This window comes from Larus michahellis, chromosome W, assembly GCF_964199755.1.
Source record: "Larus michahellis chromosome W, bLarMic1.1, whole genome shotgun sequence".
In the NCBI taxonomy this organism is placed as follows: domain Eukaryota; kingdom Metazoa; phylum Chordata; class Aves; order Charadriiformes; family Laridae; genus Larus; species Larus michahellis.
This window is the reverse complement of record NC_133929.1, coordinates 15,609,833-15,629,617: the sequence shown is the minus strand read 5'-3', so window position 1 is coordinate 15,629,617 and position 19,785 is coordinate 15,609,833. Positions and strand designations below refer to the sequence as shown.

General features: G+C 44.6%; 1 protein-coding gene across 8 annotated transcripts in view; it reads right to left on the bottom strand.

The window, feature by feature from the left end:
- LOC141735451 (sorting nexin-2-like) overlaps nt 1–19,785 on the bottom strand; it is a 112,691-nt gene that overhangs the window by 80,551 nt on the left and 12,355 nt on the right. For all 8 annotated transcript variants that reach the window (XR_012584738.1, XM_074568268.1, XM_074568263.1 and 5 more), the window contains exons 3-7: nt 9,840–10,003; nt 8,561–8,627; nt 8,308–8,351; nt 8,068–8,209; nt 56–134 (exon numbers count right to left, since the gene is read on the bottom strand). Coding sequence is in view for 7 of the 8 variants with exons in the window: in XM_074568268.1 (XP_074424369.1) it covers nt 56–134; nt 8,068–8,209; nt 8,308–8,351; nt 8,561–8,627; nt 9,840–10,003 (496 nt within the window). In the remaining variant the exon portion in view is untranslated. The remainder of the gene's footprint in view (nt 1–55; nt 135–8,067; nt 8,210–8,307; nt 8,352–8,560; nt 8,628–9,839; nt 10,004–19,785) is intronic.

Sequence of the window (19,785 nt, the reverse complement as noted above, 5' to 3'; positions counted from 1 at the left end):
CTATATTACAATTCATTTTGACGCAAAACAAGTTTTAGTTAGATACATAGATTACCTTTCTAATGCTGCTCTTCTTTTTTCTACGAATTCAGCAGATGAAGAATCTTCCTTGCCTACTTTAACCTTGGTCATGCCTTTCAAGAAAATTGCATCATATTGATTTTGTGTTATCATAAAGAAATCATTAACATAACTGATACGATTAGAACATTAAGCTCAACTAAATTTAAGCAAAATTACAATGAAAAGCAGCACAGAAGAATACAAAGAACACAAATACCACATGCTGCACACTCTTGTGGGAAACAGATCTATAAAATACGCAATTTCCTATAATACATCTATTGTGATTGAAGTTATTGAAAAACTAGTTGAATTTGCATTTATGAAAACAATCTAAGTAAAAGTCACACTCTTACTGATCACTTGTGTTCAGAAGAAAACAGTTACTCTAATAAAGCAGAGCAAGAAATTAAATCTTAGTTTATAAGTCTATTGATTAGTATGCTCATAACTAATATTTTTATTCTAGTATTTTCTAATTTCTAAAAATAAGTGTGTGGGATTTTTTTTTGTTTTGGGTTGTTTTTTAGGGTTTCTTTTTAAGTAATGTATTGGGTATAAATTATAAGGTTGGAGAGGAAGCAGGCCCTGCAGGGGTGATCTCTGTGGGAGGAGGTCAGTGGCTACCTTATGCCAGTCACAGCTGGTTCCAGCCGGCTTAGCAATGGACTCACCACAGGCCAAAGCTGAGCCAGAGAAGTTTGCAGAGCCTCTATGAAAACATATTTAAGAAAGGGCAGTAAATATCAAGGGAAAAAGAGAAACAAGGCCAGAGCAGTAGGGAGAACTCCATGCCTGAGCAAGTACTCCCCTGAAGGGACTGCAGCCTGTGGAGGAACCCATGCCAAAGCAGAGGAAACGAGTAGAAGGAAAGAGCAGCAGAAGATGAGAGTAAGGAACAAGGAGTGGCAGAAAGAAACCACTATGTCCTGACCCCAATCTCCTGCACCACCTGTGGCCTCCCTGTGAAGGGACTGAGCATAAGATGCACTGATAAAAAGGGGAGTGGAAACTATGAAGGGGGGACAAGAGGTGTCTGGACTGAAGTTAAGCCTGGGAAAGGGGGAGGAAAAGTGTTTTCCTTAAGTGTTTGTCTTCTTTTTTTCCCCCCAAACACCAAAACAGTAATTAAGTGTTTTAAATTAAGTTAAATTCCTCAAGTCGAGTCTGTTTTGCCCACAACAGCCAAAAGACATCTATACAGGAAAATTACCGCTCCAGTTTCTATTGAGCAGAGTAGAAGGGCTGATCTTATTTCTGACCCTGATGAAGGGACTTCTGGTTTGCAGTTACAAAAATCAAGTAATAAATACGCTGACCAGGAATAAACAGGCCCTGCCTCCAGCCAAGGGGAAGAAAGCGACAACCGGGTTTACTGGACTTTGTGGGTTCAAAGGCAAGGCACACCAGACCCAAAGGAATATAAGGCTGCAGTTGACACCAGTGCACAGTGTACCCTAATACCATGAGAATACAAAGGGGCACAACCCATCTGTATTTCTGGACTGACAGCTGTCTGTGTTGGAGGCTAAGGACGAGGTGCTAGGAGGAGCTGTGTTTCTGTACCAACCACTTCCAAAGCAGCTTGAACCCCTTCATACATTGCCCATATCTCTTTTTCTCTTGGAGTACAGCAGGCATTAGATCCTCTGTATCCCCGACTCCAAAACCCTACGGGTCCTCATAAGGAAGCTTCAGAAGTATGGGTTAGATGAATGGACAGTGGGGTGGATTGAAAACTGGTTGAAAGACAGAGCTCAGAGGGTCGTGATTAGGGGCACAGAGTCTAGTTGGAGGTCAGTGACGAGTGGTGTTCCCCAGGGGTCAGTACTGGGCCCAGTCCTCTTCAATATATTCATCAATGACCTGGATGAGGGGGGATAGAGTGCACCCTCAGCAAGATTGCTGATGACAGAAAACTGGGAGGGGTGGCTGACACACCAGAAGGCTGTGCTGCCATACAGCGAGACCTGGACAGGCTGGAGAGTTGGGCAGAGAGGAACCTTATGAAATTCAACAAGGGCAAGCGTAGGGTGCTGCACCTGGGGAGGAATAACCCCATGCACCAGTACAGGTTGGGGGCTGACCTGCTGGAGAGCAGCCCTGTGGAAAGAGACCTGGGAGTCCTGGTGGACAACAGGATGACCATGAGCCAGCAATGTGCCCTTGTGGCCAAGAAGGCCAAGGGCATCCTGGGGTGCATCAAGAAGAGTGTGGCCAGCAGGTCGAGGGAGGTCATCCTCCCCCTCTACTCTGCCCTGGTGAGGCCCCACCTGGAGTACTGTGTCCAGTTCTGGGCTCCCCGGTTCAAGAGGGACAGGGAACTGCTGGAGAGGGTACAGCAGAGAGCTACCAAGATGATTAGGGGACTGGAACACCTCTCTTATGAAGAAAGGCTGAGGGATTTGGGTCTCTTCAGTCTGGAAAAAAGACGGCTGAGGGGGGACCTTATCACCACTTGTAAATGCTTAAAGGGTGGGTGTCAGGAGGATGGGGCCAGGCTCTTTTCAGTGGTGCCCGGGGACAGCACGAGAGGTAACGGGCACAAACTTGAGCATAGGAAGTTCCACCTAAACATGAGGAGGAACTTCTTTACTTTGAGGGTGTCAGAGCACTGGAACAGGCTGCCCAGAGAGGTGGTGGAGTCTCCATCTCTGGAGACATTCAAAACCCACCTGGACCCATTCCTGTGTAACCTGCTCTAGGTGACCCTGCTCTAGCAGAGGTGTTGGATTAGATGATGTCCAGAGGTCCCTTCCAACCCCTATCAATCTGTGATTCTGTGACATCAACTCTCCCCTGGTGCTTTCTGCCAGAGGCTCCAGGCAGGGCCATTCTCCCCGGCTGCAGTGTAGAGCACATTTTTAACATCTTGTCCTGCCCGGACTGGCCCCAGGGCCACTGCATGGACTATTTCCTGTTTGATTTTTTTCAAAGGCTTGTCGTTGCTCAGGACCCCATTTAAAATTGTTCTTCTTCCGGGTCACTTGGTATAGAGGGCTTACAATCAGACTGTAATCTGGGATATGCATCCTCCAAAAACCCACAATGCCTAAGAAAGCTTGTGTTTCCTTTTTACTAGTTGGTGGAGACATAGCTGCTATTTTGTTGATCACATCCATTGGAATCTGATGGCGTCCATCTTGCCATTTTATTCCTAAAAACTGGATCTCCTGCGCAGGTCCCTTGACCTTACTTCGCTTTATAGCAAAACCAGCTTTCAGAAGGATTCGGACTATTTTAGTCCCTTTCTCAAAAACTTCTTCTGCTGTGTTGCCCCACACAATGATGTCATCAATGTATTGCAGATGTTCTGGAGCTTCACCCTGTTCCAGTGCAGTCTGGACCAGTCCATGGCAAATGGTGGGGCTGTGTTTCCACCCCTGGGGCAGTCAATTCCAGGTGTATTGGACGCCCCTCCAAGCGAAAGCAAACTGTGGCCTGCACTCTGCTGCCAAAGGGATTCAGAAGAATGCATTAGCTATATCAACTGTGGCATACCACTTGGCTGCCTTGGACTCCAGTTCGTACTGCAGTTCTAGCATGTCCATCACGGCAGCTCTCAGTGGTGGCGTGACTTCATTCAGACCATGATAGTCTACAGTTAGCCTCCACTCTCCATTAGACTTTCACACCGGCCATATGGGACTGTTAAAGGGTGAGTGAGTCTTGCTGATCACTCCTTGAACCTCTAGTTGACGAATCAGCTCATGGATGGGAATCAGAGAGTCTCGGTTAGTGCGATACTGCCGCCGATGCACCACTGTGGTAGCAATCGGCACCTGTTGTTCTTCGACCCTCAACAACCCCACAACAGAAGGGTCCTCCAAGAGACCAGGCAAGGTAGGCAAATGTTTAACTTCCTCCGTCTCCAAGGCAGCTATGCCAAAGGCCCAGCGGTACCCTTTTGGGTCCTTAAAATACCCTCTCCTGAGGTAGTCTACAACAAGGATGCATGGAGCCTCTGGGCCAGTCACAATGGGATGCTTTTGCCACTCATTCCCAGTTAGGCTCACTTCCGCCTCCAGTACAGTCAACTCTTGGGATCCCCCTGTCACCCCAGAAATACAAATGGGTTCTGCCCCTCTATAGCTTGATGGTATTAGGGTGCCCTGTGTATCGGTATCTGCTGGAGCCTTATACTCCTGTGGGTCTGATGTGCCAGGCCATCAAATCCACACCATCCAATAAACCCGGTTGTCCCTTTCCTCCACCTGGCCGGAGGCAGGGCCCCTCTAATCCTGGTCATAGTATCCATTACTCACTTCTTGCATAAATGACTTGGAAGTTCCTTCAAGAGGATCAGAAGCAAGATCAGGCCTTCTGCTCTGTCTGGGGAACTGCCCACTGGAAACTGGGGCAGCACTTTTCCTGGAGGGATCCCCTTTTGTGGTTGTCCTTCCTTGCAACTCCTGTACCCGTGTCTTCAGGATCCAAGTAGGTTGTCCATCCCACTTCCTCATGTCCTCCCCGTGGTCACTCAGGCAGAACCACAGGGTGCCTCGTGGTGTGTACCCTCTGTAGTCTCTCTTTTGAGTGGGGAAATGCCTGCTCCTAATAGCTGAGATGCTGGCCCATACACAGAATCATAGAATCATTTAGGTCGGAAAAGACCCTTGGGATCATCGAGTCCAACCATCAGCCCCACTCTACAAAGCCCTCCCCTACACCATATCCCCTAACACCACATCTAAACGACTCTTAATACGACTCTTAATACAGGTGGGGAGTAGGACATATTCTCTTCAAGTTGCTGGACCTTCCGTGACAGTTTCTCCACAGCTGAGACAAGGGGGGAAGAGAGACTTTCTTCATATCGCCGGAGCCGGCCAGCCACCTCATCCACCGTTGGTCCCTCTTCACCTTTCCATTCCATTACTGCCAGGGAGTTGGCATATGACGATGGTGCGCTCCGTACAAACTTCTGCCACATGGGCCTTGTGCATTGCACCTCATCAGGGTCTGTCGGTAAGTCTGCATTGTCCAAGTCATAATAAATCATCTCCCACATGGCTAATTCTCTCAGGTACTGGATACCTCTTTCCATGGTAGTCCACTTGCTGGGGTGACATACAACATCTTCACTGAAGGGGTACCTCTCCCTCACGCCTGACAGGAGTTACCTCCAGAGGCTGAGGGCTCGTGTCTTCTTCCCAACAGCCTTGTCAATGCCCCCTTCCCTAGACAGGGATCCCAGTTGCCTGGCTTCCCTACCCTCTAGTTATTCCAGGCTACTGGCCCCATTATCCCAACACTGGAGCAGCCAGGTGACAATGTGCTCACCTGAAAGTCAGATGAAATCTTTTTGCATATCCCACAGATCACTCAGGGATAGGGACTGGGTGATTATCTCTGGTTCTGCCTCTTCCTCCTGCTCTCGTGATGGCCCTGGTTCATCATCATCCCTTACTAAGCAAACTGATTTTTTCGTGTACTACTTCTTCTGTATAGGGGCAACTGATACTGGCATGGGTTGGTTTCCTGGTTCAGCTGCCGTGCCTGACACTAGGGTTTCAGTAGCTGCAGTGCCTGCTGCAGGAGTTGCAGTAGCTGCAGTGTCTGTTGGTCTGGTTTCTAGCTCTTCCCCCTAAGGGTGCTGCATAATATGGAGCAGTGTTTGGTAGATATCGCACTGTGCTGGGCCCTGGCCAGTAAGTTGTGCCTCTCTGGAATAGCCACAGCATTTTCCCTTCAGATATTCTACCACTTTATCAGGGTCCTGTAATTGTTCAGGGGTGAAGTCCCAGACCATGGGAGGTGAGAAGTTCTCTAGGTACCTGCCCATGTTCTCCCACATGCCATGCCACCCCTGACTATCCAGCCTCAGGGCAGATCTCTGGGTGGTAGTCTTAAATAGTTGCTTAACCCTAAACAAGACCTGGAACACATTCAGGAGACCTAGCAACAGGACCATGCTGGTTTGAACATCCCAAGGATATTCAAAATTCTCAAAAGCTGTCATACCTGGCTCGAAGGAGAAAAGGGAGGCAAAAAGAACTGGGAAAAGTATTCCCCCCTATTTCCCCCATAGATCGGGTGTGATTATTAATAAATTGAGACGGCGCCTGAGGTAGGACAGGCAGGACAGCAATGCCGCATAAACACCCCAGTATAACCATCTGAACAGTGATGTTATCATATCATAAAATTGATATTACACAGGACAGCAAAATTATAATCCTGACCTCTCTTCCAGACATGATAATCAGCATTGCGGGGAGTACATAGAACATATAAGAATTTACATAACACATCCATGAGAACAAACGAAGCAACATTGTGACCAGCAACTATTTAACTAATACAATAAATGCATATAACAAATCCATTTTAATACGCTCTGGTCGGATCAGCTGTTATCTCAACCCTTTGTACCCCACATTGGGCACCAAAAAGGACTATCGTGGTTTAGCCTCAGCCGGCAAGAAAGAACCACACAGCTGCTCGCTCAACCTCCCCACACCTGTGGGGGAGAATCAGAAGAAAAAGGCAAAACTCATGGGTTGAGATAAAGGCAGTTTAACAGAACAGCGAAGGAAAGAGGAAAACAACAACAATAATACTGATAAAGCAGTGTACAAAACACGATTACTGTACCACTGCTCACCTACTATACCCAGGTAGCCCCAGCCTGCTCCCAAGCGGACCTCCTCCTACTCCCTCCCCCCCACCAGCTCCCCAGCTATAGACTGGGCATGGCTTCACATGGTATGGAATATCTGTGTCCCATGCCAGATTCTTGGGAAAATTAACCCTATCCCCACCGGCACCAGAACACCGTTTTACAGACATTTTACAGGGATGGCCCATAGCCTAAGGGAATGATATCAGCATACATATCAAAGGACGGGAAGGGTGGTTAGTGATGGATGGGATAGTGTGGACATGCTGTAAACAGTATGGAACAAGGGGTGGAGATTGTACTGCATCTGGCTAGAATTGAGTTAATTTTCTTAATAGCAGTTCATATGGTGCTATGTTTTGAATTTGCGATGAAAACAGTGTTGATGACACACTGATGATTTAGTTATTGCTAAGTAGTGCTTACACAGAGTCAAGGCCTTTTCTGTTTCTCACACTGCCCCACCAGCGAGTAGGCTAGGGGTGCACAAGTAGTTGGGAGGGGACACAGCTGGGACAGCTGACCTCAACTGACCAAAGGGATATTCCATACCATATGACATCACTCTCAGCAATAAAAACTGGGGCGGGGGTGGGGCGTGTGTTACCAGGGCTGTCATTGCTCAGGGACTTGCTGGGCATTGGTCAGTTGGTAGTGAGCAATTTGGTTTTTTTTTTTTTGCATCACTTGTTTATCTTGGCTCTGTTTTTATTTATGTGTTGGGTTTTGTGGGTTTTTTTTCCTCCCTTTCTTGTTAAAATGTCTTTATCATCTCAATCCACAAGTTTTCTCACTCTTACCCTTCCAATTCTCTCAGCAGGGGGAGCGAAGAAGCAGCTGTGTGGTGCTTAGCTGCCTACCAGAGTTAAACCACAACAGTAGGGCATTTCATATTAAGACTTCAAACTTACAAAGTAAAATAAAATAAACATGTGTGTAGTGTAAATGCATGTCATCTACTTTCAGCTGTTTTGCCAGCTCTTTGCTTTAAGATGCCTTATTTTAAATCAGCCTAGAAAACTATATTTTTCCTTCTTCTCTCCAAAATTATAAACATGTGGACTATACACTTTTAGATGGGACTAAATACCACCCAAGCATTGAAGGGTAGGTAGTTCAAGTTTAAAATGAGAGCTTTGTGCTCTTTGGAGAAAGGTCCTACAGAATCTGCAAGTTTTCCCAACTCATCCATAGCCAAAGAAAGTCTCTACGCTAAGAACTTAAGTCACACCCAAAACTTGCTTACATAACAGTAAGTCCCACCATCTTACCAAGTTCCATGTCTATTTATTTTACAAACAGAATTGGTATTTAAGTATTTCATTTATATTATAGTACTGAAATCACATGCATACATTCAACCTTACAGAAAGTAGACTTACCTACGATACTTTTTTCTGGAGCGGGAGGCACAATGTAACCAACGTGCATGTACTTCGTTGCTAATTTGCTGTGCAAGCCAAGGAAATCACTGAATCTTCTTTTAACAGAGAATTCATTTTTGTGAAACATGGAAAGGGATGTCTTAAAAAAAAAAAAAGTCATTTTAGTTATGACTTACTGATGCATCTACTCAGCTGCGATATGAAGTTATTTGCAAATATATTTGTTGCACTTGTTACCTTTGTTGTCACTCTGTATGCCATATAAGCATTCATGCCATCCCCTGTAAGAAAATTAAAATACTTATCCTAAGGCAAGTTACTTTAATCCCTCCACACACTTTTTTTCTCAAAATATAGAGTAAATAGTTTTTTATTTACATACTAAAAACCATCAAAAAATAACTGAATAAGAAATTATGCTAAAAGCTCAGAATAGTCTTTAAGAGGTAAGACAGCCTAACGTATGACTTGCTAGGCTCAAGTAACTTACCAACTTTCTCTGGGTCTGATACACTGATTTCTATATCAAGCAAATCTCCATTTGCTTCCTCTTCAATCTAGAAAAAAAATGTATGACGTATTTAGCAAGTTAATGTGCATTCACACTACGTATGGGTACAGAGATAAGGATACAGGGGAAGGAAGAGTCGGTATGTCTCAATGACTAAAAAGCTCTTCTAGTTAACATTATTTCACATCTTGGTTTTCAATTTTGAGCCTTCCTGAAAATTTTTTTTAGTGTGGCAACCTCTTCTTCAGACTTGTTGGTCTCATAGTTTTAGTAAACATTTATCTTGGGGAAATGCTCACTTTATCTCCTCCAATTCCAGCAGGCAGAGGTTCAAAAATGCTCTCACTTGCAATGTTTCTATAAGCTTCTAATCAAAAGACAGATATATTCTTCATTATTAATGGTATCTGTAGTTGAAGAGTTGGGGATGGGGAAAGCAACAACTATAGAATTTTCAGATACTTGCCTGAGCTGTGTGATCACAGAATTTCCTAATCTTTCATGCAATATATTTAAGTTTGACAGAACAGTAGTAGTTAAGAAACACCATGGCAGAACAGAAAGCATGCCAAGGTTGAAGAGGAAGAAAATAAGAATGAAATGTCAGCTTAGGGCATATCTGGGGAAGCAGCCATCATCAAGTCCCAGGCAAGTCTCGTTTGCTGAACCTCATTCATCAGTGACGTTTTCTAGGAGCATATTCTAGAATGAATGGTATTTGCCAATGCAGACTTTGAATGGAATGTCAAATGTAAATAGCAAATTAAGTGGTAAAACTACGACCAGCCTCAGCTATTTGTTAGTATGCAGAATAATGCTAAGAACTGTTTGCTCCACTTCCTCATTAACAACACCTTCAGAAATCCAAGTTAAAACCTGTAACATGCTAGTATGAATTAATACACATCTTTAACATTTCTCCTCCATCTAGCTCAACACTTGCTCCCTTCACACACTTTTACAATACCTATCCTGTAGTAATGGAGCACGTTACTCCTCACACTACAGATCTCTCATCGCCTAAACAATGAATACTCACAGTATTGAGTCAAATACATATTAAACACAAAATAAAACAGAATAGTTGTTCTCTTGCATACTTCCCTTTACCAAATAATGATCCTGTAAGTAATTTAGGAACTGGATTTAAAAACAAACAAACAAAAAAGTAAAACCAACAAATAGCAAACACACACCCCACCCCCCAACAAGACATTTCCATAGTCGTCAAAATATAATTTAGAAATTTTCTCAGTACCTCTTCTCTGGATCTATCAAAAATCACAGGGGCTGTTACACTTTTCAATTCCATTCTGGGAGCTACTAATGTAGTAGGTGTTACAGGAGTGATTGCAGGAATAGGTTCTGGTGAAAGTACTGGATCCCTCTCTGGACTGTCCAATGAAACTTCTTCTGTGGCTTCTAGATAAAGATTTTTGAGTTCATAAAAAAAATTTTGTACAATAGAGATAGATGTGCACCACAAAAGATACCAAGCATACACATTAAAAAGTGATAATACATAAGTTAAATAAGATGATCATTTACAAATAACATCCATTTGTCTCAGATAATTTCTCTAAATATGTCGGTAAAACTAGAGGCAACATCTGAGTTTCTAGTGAATAACGGGTTAAAGTAAAATTAAGTATGCAATTTTTTTTTTATAAGCTGCCAGGTAAAATCTTTTAAAGTAGTCACAAAACTGCTAAATCATTCATTTCTATATGATATATCATGAAAACTAATGATGTTTTTCCACCACAGACCGCTCTTTTTCAGCACCTATGCCAAATGTAGTTTTTGCACTGTGAACAACAGATGATTAAGTCATATAGGCTGATAACTGAGCATACCAAGAAAAGCTATATATACACCCCCTACCAAAAGCCCACAACTCATAAAATACAACTATTAGTAGATGAGGCACTCTGACCAGTAAGACTAACTACTTATTTTTATTATCTTCAGACTGTAGATAGTTCATCTATATATAAAGAGGATATATATCTCTGCTCTGCAAACCCTTCATGCTTTCTTTCCTCCACTAATTGATCTTGACCACCACCAAACCATACAATAGACTATTTCAGTCGGAAGGAACCTACAACAATCATCTATTCCAACTGCCTGAGCAATTCAGGGCTGACTAAAAATTAAAGCATGTTATTAAGGGCATTGTCTAAACGCCTCAAACACTAACAGGCATGGGGCATTGACCACCTCTTTAGGAAGCCTGTTCCAATGTCTGACTACCCTCTCGGTAAAGAAATGCTTCCTAACATTCAGTCTAAACCTTCCCTGACTCGGCTTTGAACCATTCCCACGCATCCTATCACTGGATACCAGGGAGAAGAGATCAGCACCTCCCACTTCCCCTCCCTCAGGAAGCTGTAGAGAGCAATGAGGTCATCCCCTCAGCCTGTGTTTGATGCACCCCAGGATGCAGTTTGCCCTCTTGGCTGCCAGGGCACAATGCTGACTCCTATTGAGCCTACTGTCAACCAGCACCCCCAGATCCCTTTCTGCAGGGCTGCTCTCCAGCCACTCCTCTCCCAATCTATACTTGTCCCCAGCGTTACTCTGTCCCAGGTGCAGAATCCAGCATTTGGACTTGTTACATTTCATGCCATTAATCATTACCCAATGCTACAATCTATCTAGATCCCTCTGCAAGGCCTCTTGTCCCTCAAGAGCATCAACAGCACCTCCCAGTTTGGTATCATCAGCAAACTTGCTAATGGTGCATTCAACTCCTGCATCCAGATCATTGACAGACATATTGAACAGAACTGCCCCTAGAATTGAGCCCTGAGGAACACCACTGGTGACCAGTCACCAGCCAGATGTAGCCCCATTCACTACAAGCCTTTGAGCTCTGCCCTTCAGGCAGTTCTTCACCCAGTGCACCATGAACCTGCTCATCCCACAACTGGACAACTTGTCCAGAAGGATGCTGTGAGAGACAGTATCAAAAGCCTTACTAAAATCCAGAAAAACTACATCCACCATCTTCCCTTCATCTACTAGGTGGATGACCTTATCAGAGAAGGATATCAAATTAGTTAGACAGGACTTTCCCTTTGTGAACCCACGTTGACTGTGTGAAGATTACATTATTCTTTAAATGCCTTTCAGTAGTACCCAGTATGATCTTCTCCATAATTTTTCCAGGTAGTGAGGTTAGACTAACAGGTCTGTAGTTTCCTGGGTCTTCCCTCACACCCTTCTTGTAGACTGGAGTAACATTGGCTAGCTTCCAGTCAGCAGCCACCTCCCCAGACTCCTAAGACCTTTGGTAGATGATCGAGAGGGATCCTGCCATACCATCTGCTAACTCCTTCAGTACTCTGGGATGAATCTTAACAGGCACCATAGACTTGTGAACATTCAGCTGATACAGCTGGTCCCTTACAATTTCAGCGCCCACAAATGGAAAGTCACTGTTCCCACACAGGTCCTCCAACTCAGGGGACGGGACAGCTCAAGGTCTATCCATATTATTAAAGGCTGAGTCAAAAACCACATTGAATGCCTCTAGTTTTTCTTCATCCCTATTAGTCAGGTGACCATCTTCAACAAGTATGGGTCCAATGTTTTCTTTAGACCTCCTCTTGCTATTAACATACTTACAAAAAGCCCTTTTTATTGAGAGAGACATCAGTGCTTACCTCCTGGATGGGCAATTGGTAGTAGACACCCACTATGACATCTCCTGTTTTTCATCCCCCTAATCCTCACCCAGAGGCTCTCAACCACATCATCACTATCTGTAAGGGCTGTACAATCAAACTTCTCCCTTACATATAGTGCAACACCTCGCCTGCCCTGACGGTCCCTCCTGAACAGCCTGTAGCCCTCCATCCCAGCACTCCAATCATGGGACTCATTCCACCAAGTCTCACTAATACCAATGATATCAAAGCTATGGGAGCTGAGCAACTCTTCTAGTTCATCCTGTTTCTCATACTGCATGCATTGGTGTACAAGCATTTCAGATATGCTCCTGAGTACCTCCGTGTTCCCAGAAACAGTGTAAATATTCCCACTAGCATTGCCACCCTCAGGCAATGCCACGCCAACCCTTGGCTTACTTACTGCAATCCTGTTGGTATCCCCTTCCCCCATCGATTCTCGTTTAAAGTCTTCTCAATCAGCCCTGCCAGCTTATGCCCAAAGACGCATTTTCCCCATCAGGACAGGTGGATCCCATCAGGCCCCAGCGTACCTTGTCTCTCAAAAGCTCTTCCATGGTTTAAAAACCCAAAGTTTTGGCACAGGCATCAGTCCTGGAGCCAGGTATTGATATCCTGGGCTCGCCCATTTCTTCCGAAGTCTCCCCCCATTACTGGGAGGATTGAGGAAAACACTACCTGTGCTCCTGAATTTTTTAGCATTCTTTCCAGGGCTCTGAAGTCTCATTTGATTGACCTCAGACTTTTTGTTGTTACATCATTTGTACCCACATGAAAGAGCAGGAATGGATAGTAGTCTGAAGGTTGAACTAGGCTTTTCAGTCTTGTGACATCCCTAATTTGGGCCCCAGGGAGGCAGCAAACTTCCCTGAAATGAGGGTCTGGTCTGCAAATGGGTCCTTCTGTTCCACACAGGAGGGAATCACCAATGACCATAACTCACTGCTGTTTTTTCTTGGTGCTGGTCTTAATGCAGGTTTTGTTGTGAGGGGTTGGTCTCTCTGATCTTGGCAAGACCGCTTACATAGTTTCCTCCTCTCTCTCATTATGCGCTTCATCTACCATACTCAGGGCCTCATACCTGTTCTTTAAGGATATCTTAGAGGGTAAGGAGGGGTTCCACTTACAGCTCTGTGCAGTAACCTTCTTCCACCCCTCCTTGTCCCTTGTGATGCTGCCTTCCTCCTGGCACAAAGCAGATCCTGGACCTGCCTCCATAGTGGCCATGCTGAGTTGGCTTCTACGCATCACAGATGGCAGAGTATGGCTCCACTGATCAATCTCCTTCTTAGACTCTCAAATACTCCTCAGTCTACTCACGTCTTCCTGCAGCTCGGCCACCAAGCAGAGCAGTTTATCTATCTGGTCACACCTCCCACAGGCTTGCTTGCAATCACTTTCCACCTCTAGTAATATCCATACATCCCACAGCCAGAAACCTGGGCTGTCACACGCTTGAACAGAAGCTCTGTCTGTGTGGCTGCATTGGTTCTACCAAGTGTTAGAAACCCAGGAGAAGCAGAGGACACCGCTTTTTGCCAGATGATCACCATGCTGCCATGCACCTGCCTGCTGGGAATATATATGCTCATCAATCGCAATCAGCTGGGCTGATTCTTTTTGCCTGCTTAAATCTCCCCCACTGCCAGGTGCAGGCTCTGTCCCTTGCTGTCTCTTCCAATCAGCAGGTCTGGGGTCAGTTGCTTGGGGAACAACCCCTGCTCAGACAAGCCTTTACTTGTCCATGTATCCCTCTGTGTCCTGCACTGCTGGTGCTGCTCAAACTGTTCTGGCATCCATTGCAATTTCCTGGGTATACAGAGGTTTCTGTTCTAGTTTAAGTAACTAATGCTGTGGTTCTCAATAAATGTGTGTTTTAAAGAACTCTAGCTCATCAAAGATAATATTTTACCACAGAACAATCATTTGATATGTAAATTGATGTCACAACTGATTATAAGATTTGTTACAAACTAGACTTCCTGGGGCAAGTTCCAAGTACTTAACCAAACATAGCTTCAGGCACTAAGGCAGATCTACTCCCAACTTTCACAGAGTTACCAAAATAGTTTACCATGCAATTTGGAGAAGAGCTGTTCTTGCACCTTCTGTCTAGATAAACAATTTAATTTTCAAAGGAAAATCTTCCAAACTTTTAAAAGTTCGATGCGTATAATGAACATAAAAAACCCTTATTCAACTTTAAAGACCAGATCTATTTTAAAATTTGTGAGAATAGTTATGCTGTTTTTTAAAAAAAAAAAAAGTCTCATTTTTGTCCCCCACAGCACTGTGTACCACTCCAGAAAAAATTGCAACCTATTAGCAATCTAAAAATCAGAACAGGAAAAAGCCTCCTGAGCAAGTGAATCCAATCAATTATTACCAAACAAAAGTGATATTATGATCATTCATAATCAATCAAAACCAGTCAACTTCACCCCTGCTGCTACTTAAAGATGTTCTGCTAGTCAGTTCTGTTTCCCATTCTTCCATAACACTTTTTGCCAATCCTTATTTTTTTTTCCACAAATGAACAAAACCACCCTTCTCTATTTCAGGGATGAGAAAGATTGCAAGCTTGCTGTCATGTTGTGGGTTAACCCCGGCAGGCAGCTAAGCACCACACAGCTGCTCACTCACTACCCCTACAGTGGTATGGGGAAGAAAATCAGAAGGACAAAAGTGAGAAAACTCATGGGTTGAGCTGAAGACAGTTTAATAGATAAAGCAAAGTTGCATGCGCAAACAAAGCAAAGTAAGGAATTCATTCACTACTTCCCATTGGCAGGCAGACGTTTAACCATTTCCAGTAAAGCAGGACTTCAGAAGTGTTCAAGGTCAGGTTGAACAGGGCTTTGAGCAACCTGATCTAGTGAAAGATGTCCATTGCAAGGGAGTTGGACTAGATGATTTTTAAAGGCCCCTTCCAACCCAAACCATTTGATGATTCATCGCACTTAAAGGGTTACTTGGAAAGATAAATGCCATAAGTCCAAACATCTCTCCCTTCCTCCTCACAGCTTTTATTGCTGAGCACGATGTCATATTGTATGGAATATCCCTTTGGTCAGTTGAGGTCAGCTGTCCCAGCTGTGGCCCCTCCCAACTTCTTGTGCACCCCCAGCCTACTCGCTGGTGGGGCAACACGAGAAGCAGAAAAGGCCTTGACACTGTATAAGCACTATTCAACAACTAAAACATCAATGTGTTATCAATACTGTTTTCATCACAAAAACAAAACACAGCATCATAAGAGCTACTATGAATAAAATTAACTCTATCCCAGCCAAAACCAGTACATGTCACTACTTTGTATTTCATAAAACCACAGAATTGCTGAGGTTGGAAGGGGCCTCTTGAGATTATCTAGTCTAACTCCCATGTTCAAGCAAAGTCAACTACAGCAAGTTACCCAGGACTGTATCCAGGTCAGGTTTTGAATATCTCCAAGGAGGGAGACTCTACAACAGCACTAGGCAACCTGTGCCAGTGCCCGACCACCCTCACTGTAAGAAAGTTTTCCCTTATGTTTACATGGAAATTCTTGTATTTCAATTTGTGCCCATTGCCTCTTATCCCGTCACTGGATAATACTGAGAAGAGTCCGGCTCAGTCTTCTTTACCCACCCCAACCCCAGTGAGGTATTTATATAAACAGATAAGGTTTCCCCCCACCATCCTTCTCTTCTCTCATACTGGGGAGCCCAGAACTAGACTCAGAACTACAGATGTGTCTTATCAAGGCTGAGCAGAGGGGATCACCTCCCTCAACCTGCTGACAATGCTCTTCCTAATTTCAGATTAGAAATTTCCATAGTATTTGCAAACTCAGCTAAAAAACAATCAACTTTTACATTCTTCATTTTTTAATAAGATCAAGGATTATCTAAAAGCTTTCTCTGAAAAAAAGGTTTATTTTCTTACCATTGCTTAGCAAGGAAGGAGAGGAGGTGGGGTGGCTCTGTAGGTTAGGGAGCGTTATGAATGTCAAGAGCTTAATGATGGTAACAAAAGGGTTGAGTGTTTATGGATAAGAATCAGGGGGAGGGCCAGCATTCCATTGTGGGAATCTGTTATAGACCACCCAACCAGGATGTAGAGGTAGATGAAATATTCTACAGGCAGCTGGGAGAAATCTCAAGATCACTAGCCCTTGTCCTGGTGGGAGACTTCAACCTACCAGATATCAGCTGGGAACACAACACAGCTGAGAGGAAACAGTACAGGAGGTTCCTGGAGTGTGTTGAGGATAACTCCCTGACACAGCTGGTGAGTGAGCCAACTAGGGAAGGAACCCTGCTGGACCTGCTGTTTGTAAACAGAGAAGGACTTTGTGGGGGATGTGATGGTTGGAGGCCATCTTGGGCATAGTGACCATGAAATGATAGAGTTTTTGATTCTCAGAGAAGCAAGGAGGGGGTTCAGCAGAACTGCCACCATGGTCTTCTGGAGGGCAGACTTTGGTCTTTTCAGGATCTTGCTTGACAGAGTCCCTTGGGAGGCAGTCCTGAAGGGCAAAGGTGTCCAGGAAGGCTGGACATCTTTCAAGAAGGAAGTCTTAAAGGTGCAGGAGCAGGCTGTCCCCATGTGCCAAAAAATGAGCTGTCAGGGGAAAAGACCAGCCTGGCTGAACAGAGAGATATGGATACAACTCAGGGAAAAAAAGGAGAGTTTATGGCCTTTGGAAGAAGAGGCAGGCCACTCAGAAGGCTACAAAGGTGTTGTAAGGCTATGTAGGGAGAAAATTAGAAGGGCCAAAGGCCAACTAGAGCTTAACCTGGCTTTGGATGTTAAGGACAATAAAAAGAGTTTCTATATATATATTAGTAATAAAAGGAGGATTCGGGAGAATCTCCATCCTTTATCAGATGAAGGCAGTAACATAGTGACAAAGGATGAGGAGAAGGCTGAGGTACTTAATGCCTTCTTTGTCTCAGTCTTTAGTAGTAGGACCAGTTGTTCCCTGAGTACCCAGACCCCTAAGCTAGAAGACAGGGACGGGGAGCAGAATGAAGCCCCCATAATCCAAAGAGGAAATGATGAGTGACCTGCTACAGCACTTAGACACACACAGGTCTATGGGGCCGGATGGGATGCACCCAAGGGTACTGAGGGAGCTGGAGGAAGTGCTCATCAAGCCACTTTCCATCATTTACCTGCATTCCTGGCTAACTGGGGAGGTCCCAGTTGACTGGTGTCTAGCAAATGTGACGCCCATCTACAAGAAGGCCTGCAAGGAGGATCCGGGGAATTACAGGCCTGTAAGCCTGACCTCAGTGCCTGGGAAGGTCATGGAACAGATCATCCTGAGTGCCATTATGCAGCACAAGAAGGACAACCAGGTGATCAGGCCCAGTCAGCATGGGTTTATGAAAGGCAGGTCCTGCTTGACTAAGCTCATCTCCTCTTACGACAAGGTGACCTGCTTAGTGGATGAGGGAAAGGCTGTGGATGTTGTTTACCTGGACTTTAGTAAGGCCTTTGACACTATTTCCCACAGCATCCTCCTGGAGAAACTGGCTGCTCATGGCTTGGATGGGCATGCTCTTCGTTGGGTAAAAAACTGGCTGGAGGGCCAGGCCCGGAAAGTGGTGGTGAATGGAGTTCAATCCAGTTCGCAGCCAGTCACAAATGGTATTCCCCAGGGCTCAGTATTGGGGCCAGTTTTGTTTAATATCTTTATCAAGGATCCGGATGAGGGGATTGAGTGCACCCTCAGTAAGTTTGCAGACAACACCAAGTTAGGTGGGAGTGTTGATGTGCTTGAGGGTAGAAAGGCTTTGTAGAGGGATCTGGACAGGCTGGATTGATGGGCTGAGGCCAATGGTATGAGATTCAACAAGGCCAAGTGCCAGGTCCTGCACTTGGGTCACAACAACCCCATGCAGCATTACAAGCTTGGGGAAAAGTGGCTGGAGAGCTGCCTGGCAGAAAAGGACCTGGGGGTGTTGGTCGACTGCCAGCTGAATATGAGCCACCAGTGTGCCCAGGATGCCAAGGTGGCCAACAGCATCCTGGCCTGTATCAGGAACAGTGTGGTGAGTAGGACTAGGGAAGTGATTATCCCTCTGTACTCAGCACTGGTGAGGCTGCACCTCCAGTACTGTGTCCAGTTTTGGGCCCCTCACCACAAAAAAAAGACATTGAGGTGCTGGAGTGGGTCCAGAGAAGGGCAATGAAGCTGGTGAGGGGTCTGAAGAATAAGTCTTATGAGGAGCGGCTGAGGGAGCTGGGATTGTTTAGCCTAGAGAAAAGGAGGCTGAGGGGAGACCTTATCACTCCCTACAACTACCTGAAAGGAGGTTGTAGCAGGGTGGGGGTCAGTCTCTTCTCCCAAGTAACAGGTGATAGGACAAGAGGAAACAGCCTCAAGTTGCACCAGGGGAGGTTTAGACTGGATATTAGGAAAAATTTTTACACTGAAAGGGTTATCAAGCATTGGAACTGGCTGCCCAGGGAGGTGGTTGAGGCACCATCCCTGGAGGTATTTAAAGGATGGGTAGACATAGTGCTTAGAGATATGGTTTAGTGATGTTTTTTGTCAGAGTTAGGTTGATGGTTGGACTCGATGATCTGAAAGGTCCCTTCCGACCTAGGCAATTCTATGATTCTATTATGGCTTCCTACCCTCAAATGCCACAGGAAGGATATTGCATCTTAGACCAATAAAGAAGTTTAATTCAAAATTTCAGATCAGGTGGGAAGCCATGACAAAATAGTCGTAAGGCAGCTTTTAGACTGAGATCTTGGAAGAACAACATTTAGGTATGGAAAAGAGGTAGTCCTTATTGCTGTTAGCCACCAAATGAGAGAAGTTATACAACTATTTCACAAAAAGAAAAAAATACATATAAAGCCACTCAAATTATTTCTTTTTCTGTCACAGCTATTTTCCTACACACGTTTGGTAAACAAAACATTAATCACCATTAAGCAGTTTGCTATATCTTCAAATTTTAGACATGCTTAATACAAGTCATGAAACAGTTCAGACCACACAGATTTCCCACCTTCAATTGAGAAAACATTCCCATTACTGTAAAAGTATGGCCTCATAAAAACAGCATGTATTCAAAGTAACATACCAGCACTATAAGATGAAACAGTAGCATGCTCTCTCCCACCACTCCTCCTTTTCAGACCTGTATCCACACATGGATTAATATCATGAACTGATCTAGATTATTTTTGACATGAACCCCAAAAAGGATCAGCTACTTGCCACTGTTCAGCAGATGGATGAAACTATGCTAGTGCATTACTTCTGCAAGAGATAAAGGGCCAGGAACAACCAGATGGAAATGGAAGAAGGCTTCCTTTCATCAGGAATGCCAACTTGCAACTTCAAAATTACAACTGACATAACATTAGACTTCATCTGAACCAGTATCTCTCAAGCTGTGTGACCCCAGGTTGTTTGGGCATTACCAAATTTTTAAAGCTGCTGCCTACTAACCCTCCTTTTCCAGTTTCCTAACTAGAGGAGATAAATGACTACAGTTAGTT